We start from the raw sequence: 13700 nt of genomic DNA, 5'->3' as shown, positions 1-13700 counted from the left end.
TTCTAAACAACTTTAATTCTTGAATATTTTCATTTTAAGGTCGTTAATGGTCATTTGAAGAGTTAGTTAAAATTGAATTGCCACCCACGTTAAAAGTGTAAAATTCAAAAACCATACTATTAAGAATTGAAGTTCAGTGACCATGGATATAATTTACCCAATTTTTTTTTTTTTTCTAGCCTTTCCTAAAACTGAAGTAAGTGCTTGGTTATATCTCCTATTCGCCTTTTTTACACAGCATTTTCCAGCAAAGCAAATTTTTTCTCCTCCTCCGAAAAAGCCCAAATTAACTTCAAACAGGTGATTACCGCCAAAATTTCTCTCTTCCTCCAAAAACCCCAAATTCCGAAAGGAAGGGTGTGAAATTCTTCTGCAAATTGGAAAAATGGTGTTTGCACAGTTAGGCAGGAGCATATCCCGAGCTATCCAGCAGATGAGCAACGCTACCATTATCGACGAGAAGGTCCTAAATGAGTGTCTCAACGAGATCACCCGTGCTCTCCTCCAATCTGATGTCCAATTTATGCTTGTCTGCAACATGCAAACTAACATCAAGAAGATCGTCAATCTCGATGACCTTGCTGCTGGTCACAACAAGCGCAAGATCATCCAGCAGGTAATTATTCCATTTCAATACTTATATATGAATAGGTAGGTAGGATCACTGTGAATTTGAGATGTTGACAGAGGAGTTTCTTCTTCTAGGCAATTTTTAATGAGCTATGCAAAATGTTGGATCCCGGGAAGCCATCTTTCACCCCAAAGGAAGGGAAAGCAACTGTGTTTATGTTTGTTGGATTACAAGGTAGGTGGTTTCTTTTTTACTTTTGTGTTTGTGCGTGTGTCAATTCGTAGCTAAATATATGTAAGAAAGTTTAAGCTGTTAATATAAAGCAAAAAAGAATCTCTAGTGCTCTTATGAAAATCAATAATCTATCTCCCCAAAATCAAACAACAATAACAAATCTTACTATGATTCCTGTCTGTTGGATCTACTTTTCCATTAATATTGCACCTAGTCCACCATAAAACTTGTCCTTTGGAATGAAACAAAATATTAAAAGATAATATTTTCTAGAAATGAGAATAAGTGATATATTCAGGACAAACTTTTTCATTACTGATATGTATGGAATTAACTTATTGAGTGTGATTGTCTTGTATTTATTTATAGTATTTATGAGTTCTATGTAACTGACCTTTTTCTTTTTTCCTTTTTTGCTTTTCATCCTATAATTTATCGATATTTTTAGGCTCCGGTAAAACCACAACATGTACCAAATACGCATATTATCATCAAAAGAAAGGTTGGAAACCTGCTTTGGTATGTGCTGATACATTCAGAGCTGGTGCTTTTGATCAATTGAAGCAGAATGCCACGAAAGCGAAGATTCCATTTTTCGGAAGGTGCTTTCTTTTGTTGTAATAAAAAACAAGATACTTGTTTAGGCTGTTCATAGTTATGCTTGCATTTTTATTTTTTTGATTATCTTTTAGCTTTTTGTTTACAGTTATATGGAATCAGATCCTGTGAAGATTGCAGTTGAAGGAGTGGAAAGATTCAAAAAGGAAAACCGTGATCTTATTATTGTTGATACTAGTGGGCGACATAAACAAGAAGCCTCTCTTTTTGAAGAAATGCGTCAAGTTGCTGAAGCGACGGTAGTTCTGCTTTTTCATATAGTGATATTGTTCATCATGGATATATGGTTTCTTGTATAAATAATTTTTTGGTTCTGTTCCAGGAACCAGATCTTGTCATATTTGTCATGGACAGCAGCATTGGTCAAGCTGCATTTGATCAAGCTCAAGCATTTAAACAAAGTGTTGCAGTTGGAGCTGTGATCATTACCAAGATGGATGGTCATGCAAAGGGTGGTGGTGCTCTTAGTGCGTAAGTGTTCTTGCAACCAGATCTTGTCATATTTGTCATGGACAGCAGCATTGGTCAAGCTGCATTTGATCAAGCTCAAGCATTTAAACAAAGTGTTGCAGTTGGAGCTGTGATCATTACCAAGATGGATGGTCATGCAAAGGGTGGTGGTGCTCTTAGTGCGTAAGTGTTCTTGCAATTACCCTTTGTTTTTTATTTCACCAGCGTTTGCTGTTGTATTTTAATTACATTAATAAGATTGGTTAAAGAATGAAAAGGAAAAAGGAAAACCATATTCAAGCATAATTATTTTCTATCAATTATCTGATGTTGATAGTTATAGTCCTGCCTTTTCCTTTAAGGTTTATTTGTCTCATAGATTATGAAAGGCATTTTCTTGCAACGAAAATTATTTACCTGAAAGATGAGGATGCTTTTTAATGATTATGGTGACATTTTAAAACTCATTATCATGTTTTTTCTTGCTTAACAATTTTAATATAATCCCACTTGCTTGCATACCTTGCAGTGTTGCAGCAACAAAGAGTCCTGTTATATTTATTGGAATAGGAGAACATATGGATGAGTTTGAAGTTTTTGATGTTAAACCTTTTGTTAGTCGCCTATTAGGTATTAGCTTGTTTCCTTCTTCCCCAACTCTTTGTTTCTATGGTGTTTTTCAAGCCTTCAACTTGAAAACGTTTAATTGTATTATAATAATTTTTCTTGTAGGCATGGGTGACTGGTCTGGTTTTATGGACAAAATTCATGAGGTTGTTCCTATGGAGCAACAGCCTGAGCTTGTGCAGAAACTCTTAGAAGGCAACTTTACATTGAGGATTATGTATGAGCAATTTCAGAACATGCTCAAAATGGGTCCTATTGGCCAGGTTTTTTTCTTGCTTTTATATTAAATTGAACCTAAATGTGTTATTTTCTTTTTTTGATATCAATCTTCAGTTGCAAGGGAGTTTGCTACTTGTATAAACAAAAGATATGAAAACTATTAGTAGTAATTTTTATGAAATATATTGTAACTTGTAAGGCAAGGCGATCTATGTAATGCTTGGTGAGTAAGCACAGGAAGAAAAACACTCCAAAACTCTGCTTGCTATTGTCTCCTTTTCTAGAACATCATGGTTTTTGTTTACCAAAATTCAGTAGCTTACTTTCAAGAGCTGGATTGTATTCCTGGTGACATTATAGGCCTCCAAAATCTTGGACCAGGTTTCTCTAGGTGTGCTTAAAGATTTGAGACTATAATTTACTGCTTCATTGAAAATTTATTTCATGAGTACTTCCTATTAGTATTTACTCAATTCAGTTTGGCAAAAATCATCCGGAGGCCCCTTATTATTCTGATTTTGGTTAGATTGAGCCCATGATCATTCATTTTTGTGTCACATTAAGCCATGTTCCTTCATTTCAACCTATGAAGCACCGATACGGGTACGCATACGGGTGCGGGTACGCGTACGGGTACGGCAAACGGCATTTCTAAAAAATATGAGATACGGGTACGGCGGGGATACGACAAATTTTATATATAATTAATAATATATATATCATTTATAATGAAAATTCAAAAGATACATAAATATATAAACCACAAATCATATTCATAAAGTCATTATAAAAACACAAATAATACTCTCAAGTCATTATAAAACCACATATACCAGTAATCTTGGATTATTTCATTTTAATCCTTCTATTTACTGAGTTTTTTTTTTAAAAAAAACCCTTATACTTTCAAAGTTTTTTAAAAAAAACCTAAAGTATTCCCGAAGTATCCCCGACGTGTCCCCGAAGTGTCCCCACGTATCCCCTCATTTAAAAAGAAAAAGAAAAAAGGGGATACTTCCCAGGCGAATCCCGTACGTATCCCCGCGAATCCCCGGCGAATCCCCGCACCCGGAGTATCGGATACGCGTACGGTGACCTCCGGGAAGTATCGGTGCTTCATAGATTTCAACACATTAAGCCAGTTCCTTCATTTCAACACATTAAGCCAGTTCCTTCATTTCAACACATTAGGCCATGTTCCTTCATTTCAACACATTAAGCCAGTTCCTTCATTTCAACACATTAGGCCCTTGATAATTTATTCTTGTGTCACATTAAGCCCCTGTTTACCAAATTAGTTAGTTGTGAACATCTATTCAATTAAAAGAGCATTACTCATTTCATCTTATTTTTTGTACCGTTCAAAATAAGTTTTCGCAGGGTCTTTATATAAGTCAAAAATATAAAGAACTTCTTGTAAAATGTTAAAAATGCAAATCTGGAATGCTGATGAAATGAATAACGCTCTATTAGCCGAGTTTAATGTTAAAAGCTAGCTTTTCTGGTTATTAGGGGCTTAATATGACAGAAAAAAAAGAAAAAAAAGATCAAAGACTTAATGTGTTTGATGAAATATTAGAGGCTCAATTCACCAAACTCAGAATGATTAGGGGTCTGAGGATGCTTTTTGTCATTCAGTTTTTAAGATGGGATAGTGAACTATAGGTTTAGCTTTAAATATGCTAGAAATAGAATACCTAGTAATTTTGGTAGGGTTAGGGTAGGAGTGTTAAGTCCGCTTTTTATGCTTTTGTTTTTGAAAAATCAGATGTTGGGTAGACTCACAATGAATCTTGGATGTGGTTAATTGGTTGTTTAAGCTTATAACTCAACAGTTACAACTAAGTAATACCAATAATTTATTCATCTTGAAATCTATATGAACTATAACTGTTTATTTTATTTTTCTCTCTATTTGAATTTCGCTTGCTCTGTTATTTTCCCCATTACTTATAGGTTTGTTTGAGTTGAATTCCAGGTATTTTCAATGCTTCCTAATAATTTTAGTGTTGAATTGATGCCAAAAGGTCGTGAAAAGGAAAGTCAGGCTAAAATTAAGCGGTACATGACCATGATGGATTCAATGACAAATGAAGGTAAGTGAATGCTTTTTCATGTATGTTATGTATAGGAATTGGCAGTTCATAATTTGTGGATGGTTGGTTGTGTTGCAGAGTTGGATAGTTGTAATCCAAAGCTTATAAATGAGTCACGAATGATGAGGATAGCAAGGGGGTGTGGGCAGCAAGTGAGAGAAGTGATGGAAATGTTTGAAGAGTATAAGCGTCTGGCTAAAATGTGGAAGGGACTGAAGGTTCCTAACTCAAGAAACATGAATCCACAACAAATGAGCAAACTCCTCCCACCTCAGATGCTAAAGCAGATAGGTGGCTTGGGTGGCTTGCAAAGTTTGATGAAGCAAATGGGTTCTGCCAAGGACATGACAGGGATGTTCGGAGCCCGAGACAAATAATTTTAACTGCACTACTTGTCCGAATCGGGTTCGATTATCAAGTGTAGCTTGGCAGGATGGAGAATTTACAGGCCAACTATTTTATGACAACTTAGTATTTTATGATTAGATATGAGAATAGTTTCGATCTTATGCCATTCTTAAATAGATTTAACAAACTTACAATCCTTGTTTCATTAGGCTTTATTTGTTTTTGAAGAAGATTTAGATAGAAAAACTATTTGATTTGATGATAATGGTTTGTAAGCAAATTATCTGCTACTTGGTGCTGTGAATCAACATAAAGAGTGTATAGAAAGTCTGCCTAAGTATTCCATCACAATGTGACAGTCTATATCTACGTCACAATGTGACAATCTATATCTATATGTTTTTTCTTCTTATGAAAAATATGATTAACTGCAATTGCTGCATTATTGTGACGGAAAATAGGAATTGGCATTGTAGTTAGAACCGGCTTATGATCGTTTGTGGCCGGCCACAAGATATGATATAAATTGTAAGTTCTTTATATATAAATAAAATTTTAAAACTGCATATATTTATATAATTTTAATTTGACGAAAAAACCTATCTTTTATGTTTTTTTTTCCTATTTGTTGTCTTTTTATTTTTGGGAAAAGTACAAAAATAAACCTTGTGGTTACACCTGTTTTCGATTACAGCATTGTGGTTTAAAAATTTACAAAATAGTATATTGAGGTTAATTCCGTTAGCAAACACATACCAAATTGACTAACGGTGTTAAAAGTCAAAGGAAAAATAGTTAATTTGGTCCTTATATTTATTTATTTTATAAATTAAATCCCTTTATTATCTAATTATCACAAACAAGTCTCAAACTAAAAAATAAAAATCAAATACATTATCTTTTCATATTTTCTCTTTAATTTCTTCTTTCTCTCCTCTCTCTCTTTGTTAATTTTTCTCTCTAAAATCAATTGAATTTCTATCGCTTTCTAAATCTAATCTTTAATTAGCTTAACCAACAACCTAATCTTCCAAAATCGGAATAACAAGTTTATGAATCATGAACCAAATCCTAAAAAAAAAATAACAAAAATAAATGAAAAATCAAAGCAGATCAGATATACATACAAAAAAGAATGAATTCTGGTTTGTGGGTACAATGTTAGCAGTAAAGCAACAATCATGGAAAATAAACATCAAGTGCAGAGCTAACAAATTCTATTTCAAATTCAACTTTCTCAAATTTTCTCTGTTTCTCAAGCTTCACCAATTTCTTCTTCGTCTTTAACACAGAATCCCTAAAACAACCAACCCAAGCCCAATCTAAATTCCGCAACAGATCTGGCATGCAGGGAAAACCTCAGTTCTTCGAGACCCACAAAGGAAACATGTTCAAAATTCAAAATATGAGGTACTTACGGATTAATTATTTCATTGAATCTATTGTTGAAATCGTTAACTAGTGAGGTTCTTAAACAATAGGAGCCAAAATTGTTCGCTGAAAGTCTTGCATCTTTTGTCAAAATCTGTGACCATGAAAGATGAAAAGAGGATTATGATTCATGGATTATTGTCGTTGGTGGGAAGGTGTTTGAATAAATGTGTAAATGGGAAAGCTAGAAAGAGTGTTTTGATAATGATAGTGCTGTCAACACTGTTAATCCCTTTCGACGAGTTGATTAATCAGAAGGTGCGGTACTATGTCGCCTCGTCTGGGTTTTTATATGTGATCTCTCAATTAGAACCAAATGAGAAGAATGGAAGATGAAGATGAAGATGACAAATGGTGGTTGTTATATTTGATTTTGTATTTTTAAAGGGAGAAATTAACAAATAGAAGATAAAAGAAAGAAGAAGAAAAATAAAAAATTAGAAAGATGGAGAAGAAAATGTATTTGATTTTTATTTTTAATTTTGGGTTTGTTTGTGATAATTAGATAAAAAAAGGGTTTAATTTATAAAATAAATAAATTAAGGATCAAATTAACTCTTTTTCTTTTGACTTTTAACACCGTTAGTCAATTTGATATGTGTTTGCTAACGGAATGACCTCAAGGTACCATTTTATAAATTTTTAAACCATAAGGTTGTAATCGAAAACAGGTGTAACCACAAGGTTTATTTTTGTACTTTTCCCTTTATCCTTTTTGTGATCTTGTATTGAGTTTTATCTATACTTGTGTGAGGTTGTATTTCTTATGGTTTTTCTTGTTGTAGTTGTACTTTTTTTTTCATCTAATTGAATGATATAAGCATTTTCATAAAAAAAAGGTAATTAATTTATTAATCCCTATATTTTAATAAAACACACTGTTTAGTCCATGTATTTTAAAAAACACATGGTAAGGTCTCTAACCTTTTTCTCAGTGAACTGTTTAGTTCTTCCGTCTATTTGTTAGATTTTTTACCGTTTATAACTTCGGAAACGACTAAATTACCATTTACTATTTATCTTCAAACTTCAGAAGAGGAAATCCAATTTAGAAGAAGCTATTTGTATGGAGAACAAGAAAAAGAACAGACTCAATGCTTACGAATTTGAACGATTAAGAAGAAAATCAAGAAGAAGAACATTCAAAGTTAATTTCAGATGTATTAGAGTTTAAAGGAAAGGAAAATAAAGGAAAAGAGGAACGCAAATCCAAATTGACTAACAGAATCTTCATGAGAGTCTAACGGCAGGGACTAAACAGTTCACCGAGAAAAATATTAGGGACTAAACAGTTCACCAAGAAAAACGTTAGGGACTTCACCATGTGTTTTTGAAAATACAAGGACTAAACAGTGTGTTTTGTCAAAATATAAGGATTAATAAATTAATTACCCAAAAAAATAAAAAAGTACCGTATAATTTTAGAATTCGTAAAAAAAAGGAAAAAAATATATTCATATAAACATAAAAATATTATTATTTAAAAACTACTTTACTATTTGCAACGTAAAATCACTTATTAAAATTTATATTCAATGTTTTTTTTATAAATATTCTATAAAATTTATACGTTAAGTATAAAATATTAATGATATGTTAAGGAAAAATTATTATATAGCTATTTTTTCGGACCCTAGCCTATATTGCCTAAGGGCAGAGCCCACCCTGATTATAGTACTCATCTGAAAATTCACTCAAAGTGTTCAGTTTGCAAGTAGTAGTTGCCATATGTACTCTAGAGGATTTGCTCATTATTTCTTGCTTCTCAGCCTTCCATGACACTACTATATCTCCTAAAAAGATGCAGAATCTAGTTATAGAATTTAGGGTTAAGGTACAAAAATACCCTTAACGTTTTGGGTCAGGAGCAATTTTACCTCTAACATTTAAAATGGTGTAATTTTTCCCCCAACATTTGTAACCAAGAGTAATTTTACCCTTAACGTTGATAATTTGGGTCAATTTCAGACACTATTATAAAACACATATTTTTGTTCTTTATTTTGCACCAATTACATATCCATTCGTATTTAAAAAAAAGGATTTCATGTTTTTTTGCAATTTAATAATAAAATTGAAGATTAATATTTATAAATTTAGTGAATTTTTTGATTTTTTGTGTCTAATTCGTACAAAAGACGGTATATTTTTTTTTCACATCTCAACATATGTTTATGATTGGGTTAATACACATATTTGCCCTTGTGTTTTCTCGAAAAAACAGATTTGCCCTTAAATCAAATAAACCCACAAAACTATCCCTGAATTTTCCATAAACCTGCAATTATACCCTAATCCGACGGAGCTGCTAAACGGGGATGACATCAAACCTTCTTATCTCCAGAAAAACTTCAGAAAAGAACAACCAATCACAAACAAAAAAAAATATGCACATTCAATTTCGATTAAAAGCAAGTTAGAAGAACAGATTGGTCAAAATTCATTTTCATAAAATCTCAACCAACCTAATAAAATGACGTCTAAACCTCTTAATTAATCCAAAAGCAATAGCAATAGAAAACAATAAGAAACCAAATGAATTTTGATTGTCGTCATCCAATTTTTTTGGAGACAAGAAGGTTTGATGTTATCGCCGTTTAGCAGCTCCGTCATATTAGGGTATAATTGCAGGTTTATGGAAAATTCAGAGATAATTTTGTGGGTTTATTTGATTTAAGGGTAAATCTGTTTTTCCGCAAAAACACATGGGCAAATATGTGTATTAACCCGTTTATGATTTGTTACTGATAAAATGACGTACATGTGAAGTGTAGATGATAAGATTCATGACCAAGAAGACAGTTTGATGAATTATTTCTGAAATTGACCCAATTTATCAACGTTAGGGGTAAAATTGCTCTTGGCTACAAACGTTAGGGGTAAAATTGTACCATTTTAAACGTTAGGGGTAAAATTGCTCCTGACCCAAAACGTTAGGAGTATTTTTGCACCTTAAACCTAGAATTTATATGGCCCAATCTCAGGACCGATACTGAGATTTTGAAGGCATGTATGCGAAGTAGCAAACGGAGGTTATATTAAATAATTACAAGTAAAAAACATAGGTAAATCAATAATATAAAAGAAAAATTACTTGAAAATGAAACATTTTTTTATCACATAACAAAAAAATCTAATAAAAACATGGAATTTCAAATAAAAAAAACATATATTTTATTTTTCCTTAAGTACACAGTTACTAATATAAAATATTGTCTTCAAATATTTCTAGATGAAAAGACACATTAAACATCAATATACTCTAAAAGTAATATTTATGTTTTTTTTTTATAAAAATGTTACTTTGCACCCTAGGTCTGGATGTATGTTGCAGTTGTTTAGACTATTACGATTGCATCTTTAAATATCTAATATCTATATTTATTTATTTTATAAAAATATTACTTTTGGTCCCTCCCTCCATTGGATTGTGGATTAATTGTTTAGACTATGATTATTGTTGTTGCATCTTTTGAGGTCTAATTTTTATATTTTTTTATAAAATATTTTACTTTTGGGCCCCTCACTTCCTTGAATCCTAGGCTGGCGCCACTCTTGTCCAAGCCTAGGAACGACCCTACTCAGTCTGCATCACTGTATGTTGTTAAGTTGAATTATTGTGTGAATGATAAAATAACCCTTTGTTATGTAGCATCCCAAAATTAGGGCATATAATTAACTAGGAATAAGTGCAACATCCTAAAAGTAATAGTTATATAATTAATTAAAATTATAATTAATTATGGTGATATATTAAATTAGAATTTAATTAAAGTAGTTATTAGAAATAAATGTAATTAACTTTTGAATAAGTTTCCAGCGGCCATTGTTCGGCACCTTCAGAGAATCAAGTCGGATCATACCCTGATCCTGGTGGACTTCTTCAATAAAATAAGTAAACCAAGGAGTTCGTTTCGGTTTATGGCAACGTGGCTTGAGGGTAACTCCTTAAATGATACTATCTCTCAGAACTGGAGTGGTTCGGGTTCTCTTGGCAGCGCCCTTAGCACCCTGGCTGAGCGGCTTCTGGTTTGGCATAAAAATGAGTTCGACAATTTATTTGCTAGGAAGAAGAGAGCTTATGCTCGTTTGGGGGGCATTCAGGACAGACTGGCTAACAGGTGCACTAACGGGTTGTTAAGGCTTGAGAGCAAAGTGAGAAAGGAACTGGAGACCATCCTGAATCAAGAAGAAGTGTACTGGGCTCAACGTTCTCGAGTGCAATGGCTCAAGGAGGGGGATAGAAACACCAAGTTCTTTCACCTCTCAACCATCATCAGAAATAGACGCAATTGTAAAGTGAGCTTGCAGGATAAAGATGGGAACCGGATATGGGATGAACAGGTCCTTCGTAGCATGGCGGGTGAGTTCTTCAAACAACTTTATTTTGAGGATCTCCCAGATAGGGTCCAGCTCCACACTGCGCATGGTTTTCCTGAAATTAACAATTCGAATTATTCAGAGTTGAACCAGCCATTTACAGAGGAGGAGGTGAAGGAAGCACTGCGGAGCATGGCGCCTTGGAAGGCACCAGGGCCTGATGGGTTCCAGGCGGGCTTCTTTTAGAAATTCTGGGATACGGTTGGAACTAGAACCAGGGACTGTGTTCTCCGAGGGTTAAATACAGAGGAGCTCGAGGAAGGCATGAACAATACGCTTATCTCTCTTATTCCGAAAGTTAAGGACCCCGAGAGCCTCGGTCAGTTCAGACCAATTAGTCTATGTAATGTAAGTTACAAGCTAATCACTAAGTGCATCACAAATAGGTTGAAATTGATCCTTCCGGATATAGTGGGGCCTATGCAGAGCAGTTTTATGCCAGGAAGACAGATCTCGGACAACGTTGTGCTGATTCAGGAAACCATTTTCTCCTTCCAATGCAGTAAGAATAAGAAGAAGCATATGTTGTTGAAGCTTGACTTGGAAAAGGCTTATGATCGGATTAATTGGAATTTTCTACAGGATACTCTCAGATTGCTTGGCATTCCCTCTGGGCTCACCGCTGTAATTATGAACTGTATAACCACTCCGTTGATGCAGGTCTTGTGGAATGGTGAGAAAGGCAAAGGATTTAGACTGACACAGGGGCTCAGACAGGGCGACCCTTTGTCCCCCTATCTCTTTGTCCTCTGCCTGGAGAGGCTAAATCATCTGATCTTAGATGCGGTGGACGCAGGGGAGTGGAAACTGGTGTCCCTCTTCAAGAACGGCACTAAAATCTCCCGTTGTTTTTTTGCTGATGACATTGTGTTAATTTCAGAGGCGTCGAGGAAACAAGCGGAAGTGATTAAAACAATCTTGGGTATCTTCTGTGATGGATCGGGTCAGAAGGTGAGTCTTGATAAATCATGCTACTTTTTCTCCGTGAATGTGCCGCTCGAGGATCAGAGCCAGATTAGTGAGACTTTGGGGATCAAAAGCACCAGGAATCTTGGGAAGTACCTGGGGATTCAACTTGTCCATGAGAGAATTAACAGGCACTCCTATGATTACGTGATTAATAGGGTTCAAAACAGGCTGGCGGGATGGAAAGAAAAGAGTCTCTCCTTTGCTGGGCGCACTACGTTGGTCAAATCCGTCCTATCGGCACTTCCTGTTTACACAATGCAGACTGCTGTCTTTCCGGTCAGTGTTAGCAAAAGGTTAAACAATATAAACAGAAGTTTCTTATGGGGAAGTTCAGCCAGTAAGAAGAAGACGCACCTTGTTAAATGTGAGGTTGTGTGCAGTCCTAAGGAGAAAGGGGGCCTAGGAATCAGACAGGTCAGGAAGGCTAACCTTGCAAATGCTGCGAAGATGGGTTGGAGGATGCTTACGGAGCCGGATTGTGTGTGTGTCCGGGTTCTTAAGGGGATATATGGGGGCAACAGGAGTGGTATGGATCTGTTCAGAAAGAAGAATCCACAAAGCAGCATTTGGAAGAGTGTTATTCAAGGGGCGGTGATTCTAAAGCAAGGTCTGAGTCGGTTAGTTATGACGGGGCGGGATACAAAGTTTTGGATGGATAAGTGGTTGTTTCATGGGCTCCTAAGCGAGAAAGCTTTGGTCGTGTTGACAGTGAAGGAAAATAAGGCTAAGGTATAGCAGCGGAAATATAAAATTTTAGCCTACTTCCTTTTAACCATAGGATCCGTTAATCGTTATTTCATATAAAGAGGGATAAAAAGGAATACCTTTTGAAGAACAATCTACCGTTGTTAAAGAAGCGCCCACAATTCTTCTCCGAGTTCCCAAGCACGAAGTATAACACGGTGAGGTTAAGTTAGAATCAACCCTTATGAGATGCAACCAAAATAGATTGCCTCTAATCAACCAACACAAGATCAAAGAGAAAAGGAGATGAATGAAATTAATCAATCGACGGAAGCCGTATGAATTCTTGTCCACGAACTAGGGGATGCGAATTCACTTTCTCTCTCTAGATGTAGGTTTCGAAAATCACATAGAGGGGAGGGTTAGGGCTTGGTCGAAATTCATGTAGTAGGGGGGTATATATAATAACTTGTATCTAAACCCTAGTTAGATAGGAATAGGTTACTTAATAGGAATTCAATTCGGAATAGGATTCCTAATTATTATCTTATAATATATCTAATATATTTAGGATAATAATAAATAACCTAATTGGATAATAATAGGAGTATATTAATCTAATTAAAACTCCTAACTTAATTATCTCTTAATTAATTTAATTCACAAACCTAATCAAATTAGGATTAATGGAATTAAAATAATTCCCTAATTTATTATATATAAATTTCAGCCCCCTTAATTAAATGGGCCTTACTGGGCTCATTTGGGCTTCCATCTATTAATGACATCCATCTCTCTTTTGGTTCCAAGTCTTATGTGTGATCCATTAGGTTCTTACTACTTCTGGCCGTATGCAACTATTAAATTAATTTCTTCAAGAATTATATTTAATCCTTGCATAACGGAATGATGTACTGAGTATGTTATTGGCAAGTCTGTAATCATTCTCCCAGAGTCCGTTAAGAAGACAGGTTGATTCTGTCGTTAACCTTTCCGTATTAGTTACAGTATAATTCGATCCTTTATCAACTACATCCTTGAACTGAATCTTATGACTATGGGTGATGTCAAGT

At 34.6% G+C, this 13700-nt stretch overlaps 1 protein-coding gene across 1 annotated transcript; it reads left to right on the top strand.

Moving 5' to 3' along the window:
• Positions 1–240: 240 nt before the first annotated feature.
• On the top strand, positions 241–5657 carry LOC136236050 (signal recognition particle subunit SRP54 2-like). The gene is made up of 10 exons (XM_066026162.1): positions 241–616; positions 706–805; positions 1254–1407; positions 1512–1662; positions 1746–1894; positions 1988–2056; positions 2403–2503; positions 2606–2763; positions 4698–4815; positions 4894–5657. The coding sequence occupies exons 1-10, from the start codon at positions 386–388 to the stop codon at positions 5190–5192; spliced, it is 1530 nt and encodes a 509-aa protein (XP_065882234.1). The 5' UTR covers positions 241–385; the 3' UTR covers positions 5193–5657.
• The last annotated feature ends 8043 nt before the right edge of the window (positions 5658–13700 follow it).

This window comes from Euphorbia lathyris, chromosome 7 (assembly GCF_963576675.1).
Source record: "Euphorbia lathyris chromosome 7, ddEupLath1.1, whole genome shotgun sequence".
NCBI lineage: Eukaryota > Viridiplantae > Streptophyta > Magnoliopsida > Malpighiales > Euphorbiaceae > Euphorbia > Euphorbia lathyris.
Note: the sequence above shows the minus strand (reverse complement) of the source record. Positions and strands in the feature narration are given on the sequence as shown.

Bases quoted from the DNA above. Each gene is read 5' to 3' on its own strand.
- LOC136236050 (XM_066026162.1), top strand. From the start codon at position 386: ATGGTGTTTGCACAGTTAGGCAGGAGCATATCCCGAGCTATCCAGCAG. The intron at 1,895-1,987 runs GTAAGTGTTCTT...ATTTAAACAAAG, and splicing joins GGTGGTGGTGCTCTTAGTGC to TGTTGCAGTTGGAGCTGTGA. The intron at 2,504-2,605 runs GTATTAGCTTGT...TTTTTCTTGTAG, and splicing joins TTTTGTTAGTCGCCTATTAG to GCATGGGTGACTGGTCTGGT.